This window comes from Neoarius graeffei, chromosome 6 (assembly GCF_027579695.1).
Source record: "Neoarius graeffei isolate fNeoGra1 chromosome 6, fNeoGra1.pri, whole genome shotgun sequence".
Taxonomy (NCBI): Eukaryota; Metazoa; Chordata; class Actinopteri; order Siluriformes; family Ariidae; genus Neoarius; species Neoarius graeffei.
In genome coordinates, this window is record NC_083574.1 from 106,705,825 (window position 1) to 106,730,795 (window position 24,971).

Genomic DNA, 24,971 nt, shown 5'->3' on the forward strand with positions numbered 1-24,971 from the left:
AAAGACGCTTTAGAAACTGATTCAAACGTGCAAGATAGTCTTGTGCCCTGATTGGTTCAGAAAACGTGAATGACAATTGTTGTGAACTTGAATGGCTTCCGAAGTATGAATTTGGCCCTATAGATTATAAACAAGTAATCGTATGCTTCCTCGTAAAATTAAGGATCAATTTCAGTTGTGATTTCGAAGTTTTGAAATTTTCAAAACTTTGAAATCACTCGTGAAATTAATCCTTAATTTTACTCGGCCTCATACGATTACCTATACTTATCTTCACTTGATCATCTGTTCCATCAACCTGACATTAAACAAATCACAATAAGTGAACACCATTAGTACACACCACGAACTTCAACAATTAACTACACATCTGTGTGTGTGTGTGTGTGAGAGAGAGAGAGAGAGAGAGATTTTTGTCATTGACTTTCATGTATTTTATTATTTTTCCCATGCAGGACCTGTGGTTTTATTTATATCACATTATTCATCCAGGATGGCGCTGCGGACGGCTGCCTCGGGACTTTGCTCTCTCATACTTTCTATGTTCTGTGTAATTGTTGTGTTAATTCTTCTTCGTGCTTTCACGGAGAGCTGCTGCACTGAGGTTTTTTAAATGTTTCCACATAGTGCTCCTGACAGGAGCATAATGCGGAGGTGTTTTTTTCCTCTCATCTCGCATTGCTCTGCCTCTCCTCCCCTGAGCTTTCTTGCTTCTGACTCGTCTTGTCTGAGAGACCCTTTCTGCATTGTTCTTCAAATCAAAATTCATGGATTTGATAAACTGGTCTCTTCACACAATTGACACAATCTTCTCGACGAGAAGCCTGGGTTCAGGGGAACCAGGCTGTCCTGCCGGAACGTTCGCAGCTGGATATACGATGGACGCTTGGGAAAAGTGTCGTGTCGTGTGCCTGGCGGTTCTTTCTGTGGAGGACATTGAGGATATTTACCTATTCGGAACCATGATCACAGGACTTTTGCTGATTGGACTAGGCATTGCCCTGGTGTATTGAGGAAATCAGAAAACGGTGACAGCTGTTCAAAGCCCCAAAAAGCTGCCCGACATGATTGAAGCGGTGGGCAGAGCTGTCGGCACTCAGACTGTGGCTATTTAAAAACTTGAGCCGCTCGGTGGATTCCATATTGGAGAAGTTGATGGCTTTGCAGAGAGATATGTATCATTTTAGTGACCAGAATGGACGAGCGGGGTAGTCTGCCACGTCCACCCGTTTCAAGCCTAAACAAATTCCAATCTTATCTTCGGCTCTCCCAGCCAGCACTGCCTCAAGGTCGTTGCTGGAGCAACAATCTTCCCCTGAAGATCACTGCAGTTAGACTCTCCCTCTGTATTTCCTATTATTCCCTACTATTGCACCATTCCTGTGTTTTGTTTGTTTGTTCGTTTTATCTGTGTTGTACTATGAAAGCTAAGTGGTACCGGAGTCAAATTCCTCGTGTGTGTTTGCACACCTGGCAATAAAAGTGTTTCTGATTCTGATTCACATGGGTTTGTGTTCACTTGAGTTCACACGGTTTACAGGACTTCTGATTCTTCTGTAAGATATAAAACTGTAAACATCTAATCTTGGTTTTATTACAATTAAACTTTAATTAGGGTAATTAATTTAATGCGTGACCATAAATAATCCCTCATGACGTCAATGATTAGAATCTCATCTCATCTCATTATCTGTAGCTGCTTTATCCTGTTCTACAGGGTCGCAGGCGAGCTGGAGCCTATCCCAGCTGACTACGGGTGAAAGGCGGGGTTCACCCTGGACAAGTCGCCAGGTCATCACAGGGCTGACACATAGACACAGACAACCATTCACACTCACATTCACACCCACGGTCAATTTAGGCTACGTTCACACTGCAGGCTGAAGTGACTCAAATCCGATCTTTTCGCCCATATGTGACCTGTATCCGATCTTTTATTGACAATATGAACGACACAGATCCGATTTTTTCAAATCCGACCCAGGCCGTTTGGATATGTGGTCCTAATTCCGATTCCTATCTGCTCTTTTCATATGCGACTTCAGTCTGAACCGCCAGGTCGCATTCATCCGACTTACACGTCATCAACAAGCCACAAACGTCACTATTCTGCGCTGAAGCAGGCGGCGGGTCTCTCAAAAAAAGTTACAACAACATGGCGCATAATCACGGGCGTAGATAGAGGGGGGGACTCGTCCCACCCAGATTTAAATTCACCTCATTCGGTCCCCCCCACTTATAGGGAGGAAAAAACGTCTATGCTGTCTTTCTTTGCATAAGGCAAACCTCACGGAAAAATCAAAAGACTAATTACCATTCGGTTTATTGAGGTGCACAGCAGTGTATACATAGTTGCAACAACTCACATAAAACAAAACAAAGACTGATATTCGGTTGGTTGAGCTGCGCAGACTGCACAGGTTGCGAGCTCAAGCTTGGTTGCTATGGTAACCCACAACAAGTTTGACAGGCATATCGGGGTTGGGGTTGGTTTGCTGGCAGCTTTGTCCCCCCCAGTTCAAAAAACGTATCTGCGCCCCTGCGCATGACATCAATGCGAGGGACGCTTCGGGCTGTGAAGGTTCTGAATCTTCTCAATGGAAGGACGCAGAGGTTAGGGAGCTGATTTCCATTTGGGGGGATGCAGCTATTCAAGCTAGATTGGATGGGTCATACCGCAACCGGGCGGTTTTACTTCCATAAACACTGGCCATGCTCACTGCGTGTGACGTCGTCGTATCCTGCAATGCGCATGCGGAACACTTTTAGGTCGCTTTTCATTCATACTGAGGATCACATACAAGTCGCATATATTTGTTAATGTGAACGACCTCACAAAAAATCAGAATTGAGCATTATGATAGAGTCACCAGTTAACCTAACCTGCATGTCTTTGGACTGTGGGGGAAACCGGAGCACCCGGAGGAAACCCACGCGGACACGGGGAGAACATGCAAACTCCGCACAGAAAGGCCCTCGCCGGCCCCAGGGCTCGAACCCGGACCTTCTTGCTGTGAGGAGACAGCGCTAACCACTACACCACCGTGCCGCCCCTGATTAGAAGCTATGTTTATGTTTATATTCTACCGTTAAATTCTTTTCACATCTATTTACTTATTTTTAATAAAATATTAATTATTATTCATAATTAATTTTAGTTTAATTTCCTTCGCAATCCTTGAAATTTATCAAATTCCTCATTCGGCACAAACCCTCCAGTTAAGCACTTCCTGTGTGAAGTCCGAGTGTTTCCGGTGCGCCGCTAGCACAGTGGGTCAGGCGAGCAGTGAAGCTGAAAGTGCTGGGCTGTAAGAACAGTGCAGATGTTTCTCCTGGGTGTGTGATGTTTGTGTGAGTTCTGTGGAAGGTGAGTGCGGGAACACTGATAAACAGCGAGCTCGCTTCCGGTTAGCTAACAGCGCTAATCTCGCAACGAAGACGCGGTGGTATATTTGTGCGCATGCGCATTACGGTTTCCGGTAAACCTCCAAACCCGAACAGTAACCGTCACTAAAGCAGATGAGTGTAACTGTCAGGAAGCTTATACAGCATTACAATGAGTAAAGTTTCCGGTCTGCTGAGGCACAGAAAAGCCCAGAGCATCCCAGAGCGTGAAGCAGAGCTCATATTCCATGTTTATTACAGAGACATGGGGCAGGGTTCCTTAAAGCGCCCTGTGGAGGGACGGAGGACCTCCTGAATGATGCTCCTGCTCCTTCTGAGGAAAAGCTCCCTACATGACCCGTGTGAAGGTGAAGGTCTGTGTGCACATCTCCTCCTGTCAGGAGCTCCATCAGCTCTCCGGCCCTGACTCGGCCCGGAGCTCCAGTGGAGGAGGATAAAACACACGTCTCAGTCCTTCTGCTGGAGAAACGTGTCCTTCAGCCCAAAACTGAGGCCGTGTTTCATCACAGTGCAGCCGGTTAAATAACCTGTTTCTCATGAATATTAATTTTAATTACAGCGTGCAGTTCTGAGATACACAGAAGGAATTAGATATCGAAATAAAAATAGAGAAAAATACATTTAAAAGGATCCATAGTGACAGTTGGGTTTGACATACATGTCAACCTATACGGAATGTCCGTATTTTATACGGATTTGATTCAATAAACGTGGTATACGGGCGGCACGGTGGTGTAGTGGTTAGCGCTGTCGCCTCACAGCAAGAAGGTCCGGGTTCGAACCCAGTGGCCGGCGAGGGCCTTTCTGTGCGGAGTTTGCATTTTCTTCCTGTGTCTGCGTGGGTTTCCTCCGGGTGCTCCGTTTTCCTCCACAGTCCAAAGACATGCAGTTAGGTTGACGTGGGGTGCCCTTGAGCGAGGTACCGAACCCCTGACTGCTCCCCGGGCGCTCTGGTGTGGCTGCCCACTGCTCTGAGTGTGTGTGTGCGTGTGTGTGTGTTCATTGCTTCAGATGGGTTAAATGCAGAGGATGAATTTCACTGTGCTTGAAGTGTGCGTGTGACGAATAAAGGTTTCTTCTTCTTCTTCTACGGGCGTATAAATAAAGTTATACGGATTCTTTAAAAAAACTTCAATATTTATTTAGAGCTATAATCAATTCCCACGATGATAAAAGAGCACATAACATTTACAAACGTACTGTACACCACAGACAGCCAGTAAAGAGTCTTATGAAATCGCGCGTTGTCTTGTGGTAGCGAGGCTTCATTCCACTTTTGATCATGCGCACACCGCATTGCGAGAATCCCGCCAACCGTGAAGTCATAGACATATAAACATAGACGCCGCCTTCTGCGTAGAATCATACGTCATCCTCGCCGCCATATTGGATGTGGCAAAGTGGAGATTCTTCAGCCGTCTCTGGTATAGCGTCTAGACAGTAGCCGAGAATAAAGATGCCTCATTCATGTGCTGCGTTTAACTGTACCAACAGGTTTACCGTCCAAACGAGATCACATGGGATTACCTTTCACAGGTGAGACTGGAAAAATACTTTTCATTGTATTTGGTCATTATAACGTAATTTTACGAACAGATTTTCCTGACTTTGTGGCTAATATGAAGTCTCGCGCATAATAGCCGCTCGGTGAAACCTGTCTCCAAACAACAAAGTATTTCCTTTGTAACTACGCTGATAACACTTTGTGTTTTTGTCAAACATTGGAGCTTTGTATTCATTCTGAAGGTTTATTGTTATTAATATTGAATAAAAAGCAACTGGGATATATCATTGTTAATTATCATTCAAATTTTAGGTAAATTATTTTAATTTGCATCTGATACGGATTTTATAAGGGAAATACGGATTTTGGAGGTTGGTTATACAGGTTTGATTGACCAAAGGTTGACATGTATGGTTTGATCTTCAGGTGATGTTCCTCCCTTTGTGGAGAAAATGCACAGTGAAGAGTGACTGACCCAATAAAGGGTTTATAAAGAAATGAAAACGTGTGTGTGTGTGTGTGTGTGTGTAAGGTGAGGGTGATGTCTCAAACAGGAGAGGACAGACAGGATCATGGTGAGAGTATGAAGAAGGATGATGAAGGACTTGCTGATGGACCAGTGGAGTGTGTGAGGAAGAAGAAGGATGGTGATGATGATGAAGATCCCCTGAGGGGTCTAGTCGTCTCTCCTCACACTGTGCTGGAGGAAGCTCATCACACAGGCAGGTTAAAGTGCTCCACCTGTGGCTCCTCCCGCCTCCTCTACTGCTACACCTGCTGCTGCCTGGTGGGACTCGACCCGCAACTCATCCCCAACATCAAGGTCAGAGACACACACACACACAATATTACAGACCCTCCAGGATTTTGCAATGTTGCAATTTGCAAATTCAACCAATCCCCGCGAATTCAGGGCGGTGTTGCAATTCTATCCAATCACCACAACTTTCCCACAAATTTGACCAATCGTTGGCATCGTCTTGCGGTGACGCCGACAAACTACCTTCCGCCTTACTTCTGTATATACATTCAAGAGAAGCAGCATGTGCGCAGTGTTGCCAGATTGGGCGGTTTTAAGTGCATTTTGGCGGGTTTTGAACATATTTTGGGCTGGAAAACGTCAGCAGTATCTGGCAACACTGTGTGCGAGTCAGTGTTTATATAGGCTTAAAGTCTGTTGCTGAAAGTGTGTTATGTTTACAGTGAAGGACTGTGTGCACTTTACATTACTTTTTACTTAATACAATAAATTAATGGATGCCAACATTTTTGCCAAAATGGTATTTTATTTTCCATTGTTTAGGCAGCTTCAGCATCATACTGTGAGATTCTGTTCAAATTGTTTTTTTCTTCTATGAAGCCTGAGCCATTTATTTTATTAGTTTATAATTATTGTTTAATTTAGTCTTCAGGAGAGACTGCCTGCACACAGTACTAGTATTAATAGTGTTTTTTTCTTACATGAAAGCTGAGGCATTTATATTATATTTGAAGGTAACTTCATGTTGTGCTGTGAGGTTCTCTGCACTTTAACTTTTGAACCAACAGGAGCATTTGGATAAGTAAAGCCTATTTTTCTGCATTTTTGTAGTCCTGGTAATCTTTTATATTGGTAAAGTTGTTTATAGGACCATTTCTCAGTGTCTTTGTTTTTTTAATCAATAGTTTTTCAGTAATAACTTAATATTTAACATAGCACTCAATTTTAATCACAAAAAGAGAAAATCGCAACAATTTCTCGCAACTTTCACTTCCTCCCGCAATGTAATCGCAACAAAAACCTAAAAAACACCGCAACTTTCATCGCAATTTTTTGGAAACCCCCCCCCCACAACATCAGACATTTTAGCCCGCAACAATCACAAAAAAGGCCCGCGGAATCCTGGGGGACTGATATTAGGTTCGGGTAAATACAGATGTGTTTACAGTTGGTTGTGTGTGTTTCAGCTTCCTGTAAAGATTGACATCATTAAACATCCAAATGAGACGGACGGGAAGAGCACCGCGGTTCATGCTAAACTCATCGCACCGGACGACGTTTCCATTTATACCTACCCCTGCATCCCAGAGCTGGACACGCACAGCGTACGGGTTACACACACACAGTGTAGCATTCTCTCTCTCTCACACACACACACACACACACACACACCATTATTAATGTCATTTCATGTTCCTCACACTTCACTGTTCATCTGGTTGTTTTACTCAAGTGTGTGTGTGTGTGTGTGTGTGTCTCCAGGTGGTTCTGGTATTTCCAGGTCCAGACTCCATGACGGTTGAGGAGCTTGTGGATTATATCAGTCAGAACGGAAGGAAAAGAGGAGCAGAGAGATTTGAGGAGAGAGAGACCAAGAAACCCAAACTGGAGAAGACGAGTGACCGCTCACACACACACTCGCACACACACACGTCAGAGTGCATACAGGAACACACGTGTCCCATTCAGAGGGTGATCTTCATCGACAGCACCTGGAACCAGACCACGAAAATCATAACAGATGAACGGCTACAGGGTAACACACACACACACACACACAATAAATCATTTAATATGGATTGGTTATTTATTTATTTATTTTTACTTTTAATGGCAATAAACAGCTGAAGAACCTCTATCAGGGCTGTGAAAAATCCGCGGATCCGCAGAATTCCGCGAATTTGGCCGCCAAAAACATAATTTTAGTAAATCATCTAATTTTGCAATAAAAATTGGGGGGGGTGTTCTTTTGCGACAATGACAGACCGGTTTACGGCATTTGCGCCATGCTTACAAACCACGGCGTGAATCTTGTGCTCTTTAAACACACTTTCGATATCAACGGTTTTGAAAAGGAGAATTTCGCGGTATGCCCGTGTCATGGAAGGACATCGTTCAGAGGGAGGACGGTGAGACTGACGATATCGAAAACATTTGACAAGGAAAACGGCATCAAAAATCCATGGAATTGGCGATGGCTGGAGTTTAAAGTCGGTAGTGAATGAGCACATACGGAAGATAAAAGAACCGGGAAAGCTTACTGCATCTTGTGCCATCAGGATGTGAAGTACGGTTCTGGTGGAAGAACGCGTTTGGTTGACCATGTTGAAGGAAAAAAACATGCGGAATTGGTGAAATTGAAGCTGTCGAACTATAGACCCTTTTCAGTCACGTGACCTTCGTAAACGCGACCACCATTTTGGACATGTAGCGGACTTCGGCTCGAATTGGTTTGAATGCGAGGAAGGCGACAAACGGAGAACATGCAAGAAAAAGGAGCGACGTAGGGCATTTACAGGGCGAGCAGAGGGAGAAATAACAGTAACGACACATTAGCAACGCCGTACAGAAATAACGGTTTATGGCACAGACCCTTTCGGTTCTCGCTCATCTAGCTGCTACAATGACTGCTTAGACTGCAACAATAATACCGAACACACATTTAAATATCCGTCGTAAAGACGTGAAACTCATCGAGTGACGAGCGTGTTCATTGATCAGCTAACACAATCTAAAAGTAGACATACCATCACACTGCCCTGGCGCTGTGTACAGTTTACCTTCTATGGTTTGTGCACTCGCTATTTGCCATTATTTTCTCCAACCCAGTGTTACAGATTACAGGGAACGGCCTGGATTTAAGAGACAAATACATGCTCCTCTTGTTTTGAACACTTATTTGTAGGCAGTGCTTAATTTGTAAAGTGGGAGGTCCCGGAGCGCAGAGGATGAGCGGCTCCAGTGCGGGAAAAAAAGAGGGGGGGAGGGGGGCGCGGCGCTGCGCTTCTGGGCATGTTTTGTAATAACACTGCAAATTAAGTTCATCTGCAGATATTTTGTGGATGTCGTTTCATGAGAGAAATCACCAACAAGGCAGATATCAAAATCAGACATTAACACTAAATAAACTTGCATTTTTTTATTTAATTATTTGGGTTTTGTTTTTTTTGTTACATAGTCAAAAGAGGTGTCGGATCACCGGATCCAGTGTAAATAGCTGCCGGAGCCAACGCCCGAGGTTCCGGAGCGCGCTCCGGCTTGCTCCCCCTCAAATTAAGCGCTGTTTGTAGGACACTGCCTCTGATCTGTCCTACAGTCTACCAACAGCAAAGGAACACAACGCTAGCTAATGTCGTTAGCTAATAGCTACTACAGAAGAACAAAGAGGTTACAATGGGTTATTTTAGCCTATTTGGTTACACACTCGCCGCCACAGAATGTTAACAGCAATGTAATGCCTTTTCTGGCTAATTTTATTCGTCTTACCTCCAACAAAGTGGTCACTGCACAAGCGCTGGTATGCCAAGGGCTGCCAATCTTTCCTGTTAATGGCCGCTATCCATCTTCTCCGTCGGGATCCGATAAAATGATAACCCTTGCCTTGTTTGTTGATGGTTACTACATCCAGGTGCACAACAATATAGTGGCATGATGGAAGTCTTGCTGAAAATAAACACTTTCTTTGCTGCCGTTCCTCAATGCTGGCTGTGGTAAACTACTGGTAGTACATGTCCAAAATGGCGGCCGCGTTTGTCGTGACGTCACGTGAAAAGGGTCCATAGATTACCAGGTAGACCATCTTGTTCACATTTATATATTCAATTTATTATAATAATAATAACTAGACCGGACAATTCCCCGGGGGAAATTGTGAGAGGATGCAGTGCGCGAAGCAATTCGGTCACGCATGTTTGCTGGCCGTGAATGTGTGACCTGCAATGATGTTTCAATGCAATGATTATGTGTGTGCTTGAGACAGCAGCCGTCATGAAGAAGAGCTATTCAAGAGTATAACCAAAGTGACTACAGGCGGAAATTAGCATGTACTGCTATAACCTGGGACAGACATCTGTCCTTACCACAAGGATAATGTTTAATTTGTGCACTGTCCCTTTTAAAAATAAAATAAACTCTAAGGAGAGTGTTTGTAGTTTGTATGTACAAACAGAAGTGTTCCTAATAAAGTGGGCGGCTAAGGTGAAGTGTCATGCCGACCGAGGCTGGTTTTTTTTTTTCACAAACAAAAGACATTCACAAAATTCTTTCACAGTGAGCGCTAGAAGGGTCTCCTGAATAAAATGATGTATTTTTTGTCTGTAGTGTTAAAAATAACGACACTAGAGCGATTTTAAAACGAGTGACTTTTCTCTCACGTTTATAATGGGTGTCAATGAAGCCTGTCAGCTGCCCTGTCCTCAGTTTGACGCTTGTCATTCAAAGACTGTAAATCCTATCGTTTAGGTAGACACATTGTGTGAATCAGGACAAGTTTTACTACTACTTTTGAGAAAATCATGTCTGTAGAGTGAAATTTGTGGCTGAAAACACAGTTTAAGCGAGAAAGTTTGAGCTTTTTTTCAACCTCTCTCCACTCTAAGTTAACGAGCTTCACTGGTGTGTAACGCAATAGACACCCATTCAAAAGCTGGATTTTCTCCCAGAACCCACATGGCGTTTGAGCCAGGACTGATCCGAAAGTGTAGAACCTAGCAGAAAAGTTGAATGCCAGATCCACAGAGGAGAAGTTTTCCTACGTTTTAGAGTTTGAATCACGTCTCTAGGTGAAAGCATGCCAGAGCAGCGTACGTTTGAAAAACGTTGAAAAAGTGCTTTTTTTTTCAATTAATTCCATAGAAATGAATGGGGGTTTTTTCGACGATTTTTTCGCGACGTAGTCACGAAAAAATCGTATTCTGTAGAGAAAAGTAATAGCATAGCGAGTCCGATCGAGCCGCACGTTTTGATATATTGTTTGTCTGTGTGCGACATATGGTTATTGAGTTATTCGAAATCGAAATTTGCGTAGGAGGAAGAAGAATACGGAAGAAGAAACACGTAGAAGAACAATAGTTGCAGTGCTTTGCTCCCCTAGGGGAGCCCATAGGTTGCTATGCTGCAGCACTGCATCCTAATAAACAGTTCAAATTAAATGACATGGTTGAGAAAATATTTGCTTTCAGCAGATGCTTCAAATCTATCAATATACACAAAATCTGTTCAGCTTCTGGGGCCCCTGGCTCCTGGGGGGCTGCTCCTCCCAGACCCCCTGTTAAAATTGTTTCTTCGGATTTTGTCATTTCTATTTCACAGCCCTGCTCTATGTACCATCACCCTCATTAAAATCGCCCTTCTGAATATGCCTGCGTATGCAAATGAGGACACGCCCCCAAAGCCCTGGCTCTCCCTCACAGTTTAACATCACTAGCATTCACTAAGTTAGCTAGCAGGTTTGCTAACTGTTACTAAGCAGGCTCTCTTTACATCCTGTCTCTATACTGATCCTCATGCTCCCTGTCTGTCTTTCTGTCTGTCTCTCTATCTGTCACTGTCTCGTCTCGCTACTGATCCTCATTCTCTCCATCTGTCACACTCTATCTCTGTGTCACTCTCCCTGTTTTTCACTCTCTATCTGTCTCTCTACTGATCCTCATCCTGTCCATCTCTCTTAATTTGCATATCAGACTGTGATTGGTTTGAAGCAGTGAAGATAACTTGGTGACATCACAGTCTGAGCTCATATGTAGCCCTGCCCACAAATAATTGGGGAAAAAAAAGGGAATTAAGGAAGGAAATGTGTTTTATTTGGAGCAAACAGACACATTTAAACAGCACACTGTAGAGTTCGGGAGGATTTTAATGTGTGTGTGTGTGTGTGTGTGTGTGTGTGTGCGCGCACAGAGTTTCCACGTGTAGAGCTGAAATCGAGGAAGACGTGTTTCTGGCGTCACCAGCGAGGATGTCCCAACACATACTTATCCACCATCGAGGCTGTTTATTACTTCCTGAAGGATTTCCACACACACTGTTTACAGAGAGAGTACAGAGGAGAGTACGACGACCTGCTCTTCTTCTACACCTTCCTCCACAAACTCATCCGAAAAGCCAAACAGGCCAGAGTGTGAGGGGGAGGGAGGAGCACACACACACACACACACACTTCCACAATCAGTATTCCTCCACAGTAACTCCACCCACTGTATTACTGATATATATTTTATTTACATGTGTGCACTTGATTACTGAGTGTGTGTAGGTGAGTGTGTAGTCAACTTTGCAGAAGAATAAATGTTGTTTCTCCTAGTTGGTGCTGAGGGTGTCTCTGATTTTGGCCTGCAGACTGTCGCAGGTTTTCTTGGCGTCTCCCAGCAGCATGGCCGTGTTGGGCTTGTAGAAGATGGGATTATCTACAGCGGCGTAACCCACACCCAGCGTCCGCTTCATCACAATTACCTGAACACACACACACAATAGAGGTGCAGAGAAAGACACCACCCTCCAGTTAAACACGGTCCATACTGAGATTATGAAGTCTACATGTACAGTGGTGCTTGAAAGTTTGTGAACCCTTTAGAATTTTCTATATTTCTGCATAAATATGACCTAAAACATCATCAGATTTTCACACAAGTCCTAAAAGTAGATAAAGAGAACCCAGTTAAACAAATGAGACAAAAATATTATACTTGGTCATTTATTTATTGAGGAAAATGATCCAATATTACATATCTGTGAGTGGCAAAAGTATGTGAACCTTTGCTTTCAGTATCTGGTGTGACCCCCTTGTGCAGCAATAACTGCAACTAAACGTTTGCGGTAACTGTTGATCAGTCCTGCACACCGGCTTGGAGGAATTTTAGCCCGTTCCTCCGTACAGAACAGCTTCAACTCTGGGATGTTGGTGGGTTTCCTCACATGAACTGCTCGCTTCAGGTCCTTCCACAACATTTCCATTGGATTAAGGTCAGGACTTTAACTTGGCCATTCCAAAACATTTAACTTTATTCTTCTTTAACCATTCTTTGGTAGAACGACTTGTGTGCTTAGGGTCGTTGTCTTGCTGCATGACCCACCTTCTCTTGAGATTCAGTTCATGGACAGATGTCCTGACATTTTCCTTTAGAATTCGCTGGTATAATTCAGAATTCATTGTTCCATCAATGATGGCAAGCCGTCCTGGCCCAGATGCAGCAAAACAGGCCCAAACCATGATACTACCACCACCATGTTTCACAGATGGGATAAGGTTCTTATGCTGGAATGCAGTGTTTTCCTTTCTTCAAACATAATGCTTCTCACTTAAACCAAAAAGTTCTATTTTGATCTCATTTGTCCACAAAACATTTTCCAATAGCCTTCTGGCTTGTCCACATGATCTTTAGCAAACTGCAGACAAGCAGCAATGTTCTTTTTGGAGAGCAGTGGCTTTCTCCTTGCAACCCTGCCATGCACACCACTGTTGCTCAGTGTTCTCCTGATGGTGGACTCATGAACATTAACATTAGCCAATGTGAGAGAGGCCTTCAGTTGCTTAGAAGTTACCTTGGGGTCCTTTGTGACCTCGCCGACTATTACACACCTTGCTCTTGGAGTGATCTTTGTTGCTCGACCACTCCTGGGGAGGGTAACAATGGTCTTGAATTTCCTCCATTTGTACACAATCTGTCTGACTGTGGATTGGTGGAGTCCAAACTCTTTAGAGATGGTTTTGTAACCTTTTCCAGCCTGATGAGCATCAACAATGCTTTTTCTGAGGTCCTCAGAAATCTCCTTTGTTCGTGCCATGATACACTTCCACAAACATGTGTTGTGAAGATCAGACTTTGATGGATCCCTGTTCTTTAAATAAAACAGGGTGCCCACTCACACCTGATTGTCATCCCATTGATTGAAAACACCTGACTCTAATTTCACCTTCAAATTAACTGCTAATCCTAGAGGTTCACATACTTTTGCCACTCACAGATATGTAATATTGGATCATTTTCCTCAATAAATAAATGACCAAGTATAATATTTTTGTCTCATTTGTTTAACTGGGTTCTCTTTATCTACTTTTAGGACTTGTGTGAAAATATGATGATGTTTTAGGTCATATTTATGCAAAAATATAGTAAATTCTGAAGGGTTCACAAACTTTCAAGCACCACTGTACACTACATCCTTCCCAACTCCACAGATTCCGACAGGTGAATCCCACCTACCGATTTTAGGTCTAAAACGACTGCATTACAAAATAATCAGCGAACACGGTTGGATTCAGCCTTCTGATCTCACTCCAGCTGTTTTTAACACAGAGGATACGAGTTTACTGCATCAGATAGTCATATGAAGTGAAGCTGAGAGCCAGTGGAATGGCGCAATGATGATATTGAATCTAAACCGTATCGTTATCTGTGGTTGGTTGAAGAGAGCAACTGGACTTGCTTGACGATTCTTGAAAACGTTTCGCCTCTCATCCTAAAGGCCTCCTCAGTTCTGTCTGACTAATAGGGAGTATCCAGTATTTATCCTCTCATAGATCATCATAGAATCCGAATCAGAATGCTGATGGCTGCATTGTAGGCGGCTGATAAAAGATGTCATAGACACCCACCTCTGTTCAGTGATGGTCGTTCCAGGTTGACAAAAATGAACGATCCTCTCTGGCTAAGATGTCTGCCAGTTTTCTGGAAGTCCTCTCACACTCCCGCACCAGTCGAAGGGATCTCATCCCAAAGTGCGTAGAAACATATCTGTGAAGAATCTCAGTCATCCAGGTACATAGTAATCTGTGGTTGGTTGAAGAGAGCAACTGGACTTGCTTGACGATTCTTGAAAACGTTTCGCCTCTCATCCTAAAGGCTTCCTCAGTTCTGTCTGACTATCTGTCATTTTTGTCATCCTGGAACGACCATCACTGAACAGAGGTGGGTGTCTATGACATCTTTTATCAGCCGCCTACAATGCAGCCATCAGCATTCTGATTCGGATTCTATGATGATCCATGAGAGGATAAATACTGGATACTCCCTATTAGTCAGACAGAACTGAGGAAGCCTTTAGGATGAGAGGCGAAACGTTTTCAAGAATCTTCAAGCAAGTCCAGTTGCTCTCTTCAACCAACCACAGATTACTATGGACCTGGACGACTGAGTTTCTTCACAGAAACCGTATCGTTCCATTGGTTCTCGTTATGGTTCTCATCAATCAGCAATGAGGTCACATACTACAACAAATTGTGAAAAAGTATTTGTAAAAATCAAACACACTCTGGTGATCACAAACGATGAAAAGTCTGAAGGGAAAAAAAGGTTTGCTGTGACAAGAAGTTCAAGGCGACTTGGTCATCGGATCCTCAGCATTGAGGCGAGGTGAGAAACAGCATTCTGTGAAGTACGTTGGTCCGATTTCTTGATTCGTTTTCTTCAAATATGGCAGGCAGATTGCAGGAGAGTACACCATTTTACACCACTTTTTCCCAAAAAATTTTCAGGGGGGGCATACCCCTGGACCCCCTCTAAAAGGGCGTGGCACAGCTGTGCAATCTGATCTACCACTTTTCATTCTCTGGGGGTTCATGAGTCTGGGTACTGCGTCGTCTCCATGTGTGATGAAAACAGCAGATACTGCGAACTGATGAGTTCCTTTTCTGGAACCCATTCAGAATTTTCAGTCCAAACAGTTCTCGGGTCTCAGTGAGAGGATCTGCCCCCAGGGGGCGCTCCCCTGAAAACTACACACCATCAAGGGCTGTTTTTCCCTGATTGCATTCATACTGTTATTAGGAACACCGTACTGCTGTAAGCTGGCCGATGGTTGCTATAGCAACGTCACTAGTTTGTTGTTTTCATATGAATGTTGTCTTGTCCATCGATGTTCTTATGTTTCTGTGAAAACAACAAACGGATTTAAACTTGTCCACTTTCGCGTGTCATGTTTCAGTCCAGTGTTTCTATAGAAACGGATCGTTCCACTGAGCTGTAGAAGGGGCGGAGACCAGAAGTGTTCGTGCTGAGAGTAAATTCTTTATTTTACATTATAAAGAGTGGAGGAAAATAATTAATGAGTGATTAAAATTGCGTGTTTCCTGATCATGTTAGTGTGGATTATTATTTTATAGGCTAACGGTTTTCTTACATGATGGCTAAGGAAGAAAAAACCCATGGACAAGAACATTTAGTGTAATTAAGGTTTTTATATTTTGCTTAGCCGTGTCAAAAACACACTGCATTTCCTTCATCACATAAACACAATAAAGTGTGGACTTCACCGCTGCTCCATTTGCCCATGAGTTTTCTTCCGTTTTTTTCACACTAATATTAAGAGCTGTTGTTTAAACCGCTGACATTTTACACGGATTTTTTAAAATAGCAGTTGTCGGGGGTGTCGTGGCTAAGGCGCCATGCCATAAATCCGGGGACCCGGGTTCGATTCTGACCCGAGGTCATTTCCCGATCCCTCCCTGTCTCTCTCTCCCACTCATTTCCTGTCCTGTCTCTACACTGTCCTATCCAATAAAAGGTGAAAAAAAGCCCAAAAAATATCTTTAAAAAAAAAAATAGCAGTTGTCGGTGTTGCATTGGCTCACATTCAACCGATCACTGCACACTTCCATCACTCGGGGTTCCTATTGTGCTGGGAGAGAACCTACCCTGAAGTAGGAGCTTAAAAAGTTCCTCAAAACAGAATTCTAAGAACTACGATCATCCACAGGTCCTGTAGCGTGACTCACAAAAAAGGGGGAACTTCCTCCAACAGTTCTCAGAACTATGAAAAAGTTCCTCTGGTCTGAAGGCGTCTATAATAACCAGCCTGTGGCCACGACCTAAGCTGCAGTGTATAGAGCTCAGTAGCCAAGCTCTGAGATGTTCCTCAGCAGTGGGTGATACTTGGTTAATGTTGGTCATAAAGGTTTCCTTGAGGCTAGAGTCAAAGGTGTAGCCTACCTCTGGAACAAACACCTGTCTAACAACAACAACAACATGTGGCGAGTTAGCAGAGAGTAAAGCTGACTGAATGCTGTATGTTCTCACACAGGAAGATCAACAGATTGTTCTGAGGTCTGCTTTTCTAACCCCAGGGTGTGGGGCTTTGACTCACAGCCTAATGGCACCTTTCATCTCTACATCTATAAACAGAGAGGAGCGAGCCAGTTCCCTAACATCTCCATCATCATGTTCAGGAGGTGGGAAATCAGTGTGTGTGTGTGTGTGAGACATTCTGACCTGTTTTGACTTCCACACCTCCAGCACAGGCATCCCGGCAATTATGGAGTTTGGATCCTCCTGAGCTGCAGAGTTCACCGTGTCGTTGGCTCCAATCACAAGCGTCAGATCAGTCTCTGAAGTACACACACACACACACACACACACACACACACACACACACACAAGACCAGGCTCAGCTCTGCATGATTATCAGCTGTGTGTACACTGTTGCTCCAAAACATTGCATGTCTGTACACAATTAAAGGATGAAAATGAATCTTTACAGTGTCAACACATACACACACACACACACACACAATTGCTTGGACATGAAACAAGGTTTTCTGAGAAGTTCACACAGTGTTAAATGTCGCCTTTGAGCTCTGACTGGAATCGATTGACTCGGAGCCTGTTCATTACTTCACTGTGTTCACATGAATATGACTCGGATTATAAATCAGTGATTCACTTTATTTGGACTGTAAACATTGTTAATGTAAAGAAATGACTTTTTCAATCTTACTCTCCATATTTATTACTGAATCATTTCCATGTTTGTTTGAATGGTCTCATCTCATCTCATTATCTGTAGCCGCTTTATCCTGTTCTACAGGGTCGCAGGTGAGCTGGATCCTATCCCAGCTGACTACGGGCGAAAGGTGGGGTTCACCCTGGACAAGTCGCCAGGTCATCACAGGGCTGACACATAGACACAGACAACCATTCACACTCACATTCACACCTACGCTCAATTTAGAGTCACCAGTTAACCTAACCTGCATGTCTTTGGACTGTGGGGGAAACCGGAGCACCCGGAGGAAACCCACGCGGACACGGGGAGAACATGCAAACTCCACACAGAAAGGCCCTCGCCGGCCACGGGGCTCGAACCCGGACCTTCTTGCTGTGAGGCGACAGCGCTAACCACTACACCACCGTGCCGCCTGTTTGAATGGTGAATGAATGAATTCATTTGACTCTTTTGGATCACTGCCAAAGATTTGTTTTATTACCATGATTGATGATAACAGAAATAAGCGATTCTTTGTTTTGAATCATTTTCCTCATGATAAAATACAGCTCAGTAATTCTTTAAATCTCATTTCATTGATTCCTGAATTATCGCCATGATTCATTTTCACACTGTGACTAATGACATTGTGAATAATGGATTCGTCTTATTTCTGAGGAAGGACTGATGTTAATATCTCTTAGGACAGAGTATGAATCAGTGACTCTTTACAGAACATTTTGAAGATTTGAATCGGAGTCAGCATGTCTGAATCTGACAAAAGACAGAATACGATGCAGTGATTCATCATAATCAGTCTGAATAAATCACACTCACTTCTTTATATGGATTTTAGCCCACTATGAGGCAGTGCCAGTTGTTTTTTTTTTTCTCATAACAGGATAGCAGCAGTGAATCAGTGCCTCTTACAATCGATTCTTTCATGTCTGAATCAGTTTCATGGTATTTTGTGTTAAATATTTTACTTGACACAGAATATGACTCAGCGATTCTTTAAACATTCTGAATTATTTCCACAGCTTGTTTGTATGAATCATTTATTTATTCACCCCCCCCCCCCCACACACACACACACACACACTGCTTGGATGTGAAGGTTTTTGGGAGCTTTCACACAGCATTAACATTCAGTCCGAGTTCTGAATCTGCACAAATTGAATCAGTGCCAACAAATAACTCAGTGACTCTTTGAATTTTATTCCAGAGATTCTTGAATCAGTGCCATGACTTGGTTTATTTCTAGCGAATCCTTGTTTGGAATACAGTTCTGAAACTTCGCCAATACTAATTTTTTTTAAATTGCCAAATACAAAACATTGGTTCTTTGCATTTTTGAGAGATTTTCTGCAATTTCTAAATCATTACTCTCCGTTTCTTTAGTCCAAGGCCGGATTAACTATATGGGCCTGCGGCACAGTGCCCAGGGGCACCAACCACTCACAGCCAGTAGGGGGGCACCACATGACAGAAACTTTAAAAATATTTTTCGTGAATGTTTGTACACTTAAAATGGTTATACACTTGACATTGTTAAATAGTCATATATAATTCATTATGAACACTAATTTCATAAGAACAACAACAATAATCATAATTCTGAGCAAGAGTGGCCTATGTGACCATTAACCCCCCTTTCCTCAACCTGTCAGTTGAGCCAGTCCACTTACGGTGAAATGTATCCATTTTTTAAAAACCGCGGTAGAAATGAAAAATGGACAGACATCAATTGAGTGGTTGTGCAAAGAGAAAATTAAAAAAAAGAGAGACTCCAGGCGTGTAGCTGCAATTAAAAATGTTCCAGTGTTTGATCTTTTTTTTATAAAAATATCGACAACTGCTGTCACTACCAGCGCTGAAGCCAAAGCTAGTGAAATCAGCGATGCTAGTGAGGGAGATGGCCCTGCTAGCACTAGCCGGGGAGATGCTACAACCACAGCCAGTGTTAGCTGAGGGGTCGGCGACGACGAGGATCCCCTTGAGACATACAAATATATGCTGCTCATTTTTGAAAAAGACATTTCAATATGCCTACATGCATATTGTTGGTTGTTTTCACTGAATTTCATGGGCTGATGTAGCCTACTTAATACATTTTCAATGAGGAAGAATGACCTTGTTTATGTGTACTATTGTTTATGTATACAGTGGTGCTTGAAAGTTTGTGAACCCTTTAGAATTTTCTATATTTCTGCATAAATATGACTTAAAACATCATCAGATTTTCACACAAGTCCTAAAAGTAGATAAAGAGAACCCAGTTAAACAAATGAGACAAAAATATTATACTTGGTCATTTATTTATTGAGGAAAATGATCCAATATTACATATCTGTGAGTGGCAAAAGTATGTGAACCTTTGCTTTCAGTATCTGGTGTGACCCCCTTGTGCAGCAATAACTGCAACTAAACATTTGCGGTAACTGTTGATCAGTCCTGCACACCGGCTTGGAGGAATTTTAGCCCGTTCCTCCGTACAGAACAGCTTCAACTCTGGGATGTTGGTGGGTTTCCTCACATGAACTGCTCGCTTCAGGTCCTTCCACAACATTTCCATTGGATTAAGGTCAGGACTTTGACTTGGCCATTCCAAAACATTCACTTTATTCTTCTTTAACCATTCTTTGGTAGAACGACTTGTGTGCTTAGGGTCGTTGTCTTGCTGCATGACCCACCTTCTCTTGAGATTCAGTTCATGGACAGATGTCCTGACATTTTCCTTTAGAATTCACTGGTATAATTCAGAATTTATTGTTCCATTAATGACGGCAAGCTGTCCTGGCCCAGATGCAGCAAAACAGGCCCAAACCATGATACTACCACCACCATGTTTCACAGATGGGATAAGGTTCTTATGCTGGAATGCAGTGTTTTCCTTTCTCCAAACATAACGCTTCTCATTTAAACCAAAAAGTTCTATTTTGGTCTCATCTGTCCACAAAACATTTTTTCAATAGCCTTCTGGCTTGTCCACGTGATCTTTAGCAAACTGCAGATGAGCAGCAATGTTCTTTTTGGAGAGCAGTGGCTTTCTCCTTGCAACCCTGCCATGCACACCATTGTTGTTCAGTGTTCTCCTGATGGTGGACTCATGAACATTAACATTAGCCAATGTGAGAGAGGCCTTCAGTTGCTTAGAAGTTACCCTGGGGTCCTTTGTGACCTCGCCGACTATTACACGCCTTGCTCTTGGAGTGATCTTTGTTGGTTGACCACTCCTGGGGAGGGTAACAATGGTCTTGAATTTCCTCCATTTGTACACAATCTGTCTGACTGTGGATTGGTGGAGTCCAAACTCTTTAGAGATGGTTTTGTAACCTTTTCCAGCCTAATGAGCATCAACAACACTTTTTCTGAGGTCCTCAGAAATCTCCTTTGTTGTGCCATGATATACTTCCACAAACATGTGTTGTAAAGATCAGACTTTGATAGATCCCTGTTCTTTAAATAAAACAGGGTGCCCACTCACACCTGATTGTCATCCCATTGATTGAAAACACCTGACTCTAATTTCACCTTCAAATTAACTGCTAATCCTAGAGGTTCACATACTTTTGCCACTCACAGATATGTAATATTGGATCATTTTCCTCAATAAATAAATGAAAAGTATAATATTTTTGTCTCATTTGTTTAACTGGGGTCTCTTTATCTACTTTTAGGACTTGTGTGAAAATCTGATGATGTTTTAGGTCATATTTATGCAGATATATAGAAAATTCGAAAGGGTTCACAAACTTTCAAGCACCACTGTATGCTACTATTTTTGACAGCAAAGGGCAAGGTTTGTGAGTGTGTGCAGGAGGTTACTGAACACGTGCGCGTGGGGGGGGGGGCGGGGCACTTGAGGTATAGTGCCCAGGGGCACCGCATTGGCTTAATACGGCACTGCTTTAGTCAATTTGATCGATGACTGAATACGACCTTTATTTGAGCAGTTATTTAAGAGTTTTCAGAGTTAGTAATTTGGTTTTAATTTCCGTGGCTGAGTGTAGAAGATGACTCTGTGATTCTTCTGCGTGTCAGTAAACCTGCCGATTTCGACCAATTTACAAACATGGACTCTATGAATTACACTTCTCAGAACTTACAGCACCCTCTGTCTCCTGACTATTAACCACAGCTGTCACTCATCACTCTATTGGTCCATCCATCCATTACCTGTAGCCACTTATCCTGTTCTACAGGGTCGCAGGCAAGCTGGAGCCTATCCCAGCTGACTACGGGCGAAAGGCGGGGTACACCCTGGACAAGTCGCCAGGTCATCACAGGGCTGACACATAGACACAGACAACCATTCACATTCACACCTACGGTCAATTTAGAGTCTCCAGTTAACCTAACCTGCATGTCTTTGGACTGTGGGGGAAACCGGAGCACCCGGACGAAACCCTATTTAAACTCCACTCTCACACCAATTCACTGCGAAGTATCGTTCTGCCTTTCCCAATACATACTGAGCCTTGTTTATTTCTGACTGATGCACATTTTCTCAACTTTAGCTTCTCCTCTCTCGTTTACTCTCTTACCTGTCCTCGTTTGCCCTGTTTGCCGTTCGCCCGACCATTGCAAGTTCTTCGACTCTGATTCACATCTCACGTTTTGGCTTGTTCACTGTTTGCTCTACACTCCTCTTCTGTGCATACGTCCATAAGTGCCTGCACCGTGACAGGATACTTCACCATCGTGGATGTAGCAGAAGAGGCGAAGCAGACAGCTCTCAATGCTCAGGGACGCTTGCTAGGAGAACATCAGCAGATGCGAGCTGACCTCAACACCAGGATGTCACAACTAGCAGCTGTGATGTCACAGGCCCTCCTACCGTGTTCTGAACCAGCTCCGAGCCCAGTGCTACAACTTCCTGCCCCGGAGAAATTCTCCGGCAATCCGCTCGCATGTAAGGGTTTCTTCCTCCAGTGCTCAATGTACTTTGCTACTGTGCCTAACCTGTCTGATGAGCACAAGATAGCTAAATTTCTCTCCTTTCTCATGGGTAAAGCCCTGAGATGGGTCAGTGCCATCTGGAACAATGGCAACGGACCCATGAGAGCCTATCAACAGTTTCTTGTCCAATTTAAGAGGGTTTTCGACCACGAACCTGAAGGCATTGAAGTAGGTGAAAGTTTGCTCATCATGTCACAAGGTTCCAGAAGCGTGGTGGAGTACGCACTGGAATTCAGAACACTAGTGGCCGCGAGTGGATGGAATGAGCCTGCGCTTAAAGCGGACTTTCGCAAGGGGCTATACCCAGAAATACTGAGTGAGCTCGCCTGCCGGGATGAACAGTTGACACTGGGTTCTCTCATTGACCTTGCAATCCATTTGGGCAATCTTCTGACTCACTGTCCCGCTCTACAAGAGGCTGGTAAGCCTGCTCATACCCCAGAAGAGAGCTCCACTATGGAAATCTCCAGCACCCGGTTAATACGCTCCGAGTGTATTAGGACGAGAAGGGAGGGACTATGTTTCTACTGTGGGAGTTAGGAACATCAGCTCAACCGCTGCCCCGTTCATTGTCCCCACTCATCTTCTGCAGAATGTCCTCCATGTCACGTAAGTCCCACTCACAGGTTTACTTCCAAGTCATTCCAAGTTGCTGTGTTGTTGAAGATGACTTCAGCTACCTACATCCTCTCTGCTCTCATAAACTCAGGAGCAGAGGGGAACTTTATCAGCAGTGTAGTCGTCCAGAAGGTTAACTTGTCCACAACCCCACTTCAAAGTCCACTCAACATCAGCACAATCGACAGAGGACCCATAGGGGAGGGTCGAGTCTCTCAGTGCACCATTCCCATCTGTGTCCAAGTAGGCTTTCTTCATTCGGAGCTCATTTCACTCTATATCACCACCACCAACCAACATGACATCATTCTGGGTTATCCTTGGCTGCAACTCCACGACCCCTTGATTTCTTGGCAGAACAAGGAGATTCTGCAGTGGTCACCCACATGTTTTCATAGCTGCATCTCTTGTCCCAAGATTATGCTTGCTTCCACTTCTGTGGAGAGCCTCCAGCCTGACTCCATGGACAATGTTCCCGAGTGTTATCTGGACCTCAAGGAGATTTTTAGTAAGGGTAAAGCTTGTGGGTTACCACCTCATAGGCCTTACAACTGCGCTATCGACCTTCTACCAGGCACATCACCACCTAAAGGGTGCATCTACCCTCTCTCTCAGAAGAAGCAATCTGCTATGGAGGAATAAATCCAAGAGGCCCTCAAACAAGGATACATCTGTCCATCAAAATCTCCCACTTCAGCAGGCTTCTTCTTTGTGAAGAAATGTGGTGGTGGTCTTCGTCTTTGCATTGACTACAGAGGGTTGAATCAAGTGTCAGTCAAATACCCTTATCCACTTCCTCTGGTCCCAGCAGCCTTAGAACAACTCAAGTCGGCTAAGATCTTTGCCAAGCTTGACTTATGCAGCGCGTACAACCTCATCTGAATAAAGAAAGGTGACAAGTGGAAGACATCATTTAGTACAGGCTCCAGCCATTTTGAATACTGGGTAATGCTGTATAGCCTCTCTTTGGTGCCTAGCGTGTTCCAGTGTCTCATTAACGATGTGTTACAGGACATGCTAGGCAGATATGTCATCGCCTACATTGACGACATCTTAATATATTCCCTGGATGAAGAGAGTTACATCAAACACGTTAGGACGGTCCTCAAATGTCTACTCCATAACCACATCTACATCAAAGCAGAGAAGTGCGAGTTCCATCAGCACCGTATATCGTTACTGGGCTACATCATCAGCTCCGAAGGTGTTAGCATGGACGTATCCGAGGTCTCTGTGGTCACGTCTTGGCCCACTCCCATGTCAGTTAATGAACTCCAACATTTCCTAGGTTTCACCAACTTCTACCGCCATTTTATTTGGAGTTTCAGCTCCATCGCCATCCCACTAATATCACTACTTAAGAAAGGGCCCAAGCGTCTTCACTGGAACTCCGCAGCGGAAGAAGCTTTCAGTTGCCTCAAGCAAGCCTTCACCTCAACTCCCATCTTGCAGCATCCGGATCCAAGCAAACCCTTCGTTTTAGAGGTTGACATGTCTGACACGGGAGTTGGAGCTGTGCTATCGCAACATTTCGGAGAAAAACAGAAACTCCATCCAGTAGCATTCTTTTCCAAGAAAGAAAGAAATTATGATGTGGGAAACCGGGACCTACTTGCCATAAAACTGGCCCTTGAGGAGTGGCGACACTGGCTGGAGGGAGCCACGCATCCGTTTGTTATTCTCACTGACCACAAAAACCTCGAGTATCTCAGAAATGCCAAGCGGCTAAATCCTCACCAAGCCAAGTGGTCCCTCTTCTTCACCAGGTTCAATTTTACCATCTCATTTCGTCCTGGCTCCAAGAATACTAAGGCTGACACCCTATCACAAAACTTTGCTCCCATGCTCCAAGACCCCGGTACCCATCCCATACTTCCTCCTCAGTGCTTCATCCAGTCAATTACCTGGGACACAGATAAAGAAATCAGAGACTCTCAACCCCAAACACTTCTCAACGATCTTCCGCCCAGTCTCCTATATGTACCCAAGCATCTTAGGAGTAAACTGATTACATGGGCCCATGCC

General features: G+C 43.8%; 2 protein-coding genes across 3 annotated transcripts in view; one reads left to right on the top strand and one right to left on the bottom strand.

Moving 5' to 3' along the window:
- Nucleotides 1-3,247: 3,247 nt before the first annotated feature.
- On the top strand, nucleotides 3,248-11,969 carry dtwd1 (DTW domain containing 1). 2 transcript variants are annotated; one of them, XM_060924309.1, is made up of 6 exons: nucleotides 3,248-3,367; nucleotides 4,900-4,941; nucleotides 5,442-5,732; nucleotides 6,857-6,994; nucleotides 7,152-7,425; nucleotides 11,568-11,969. In XM_060924309.1, exons 3-6 carry the CDS (start codon nucleotides 5,451-5,453, stop codon nucleotides 11,789-11,791), a joined length of 918 nt encoding a protein of 305 aa, XP_060780292.1. In that variant the 5' UTR covers nucleotides 3,248-3,367; nucleotides 4,900-4,941; nucleotides 5,442-5,450; the 3' UTR covers nucleotides 11,792-11,969. The 2 variants fall into 2 exon arrangements, with proteins under 2 accessions (XP_060780292.1, XP_060780293.1); XM_060924310.1 differs by lacking the exon at nucleotides 4,900-4,941.
- The window catches only part of LOC132888231 (NAD(P) transhydrogenase, mitochondrial-like), an 85,230-nt gene continuing 71,707 nt past the window's right edge, over nucleotides 11,449-24,971 (bottom strand). The window contains exons 20-21 of the mRNA XM_060924308.1: nucleotides 16,874-16,989; nucleotides 11,449-12,119 (exon numbers count right to left, since the gene is read on the bottom strand). Of these exons, the coding sequence (XP_060780291.1) occupies nucleotides 11,967-12,119; nucleotides 16,874-16,989 (269 nt within the window). The 3' untranslated portion in view covers nucleotides 11,449-11,966. The remainder of the gene's footprint in view (nucleotides 12,120-16,873; nucleotides 16,990-24,971) is intronic.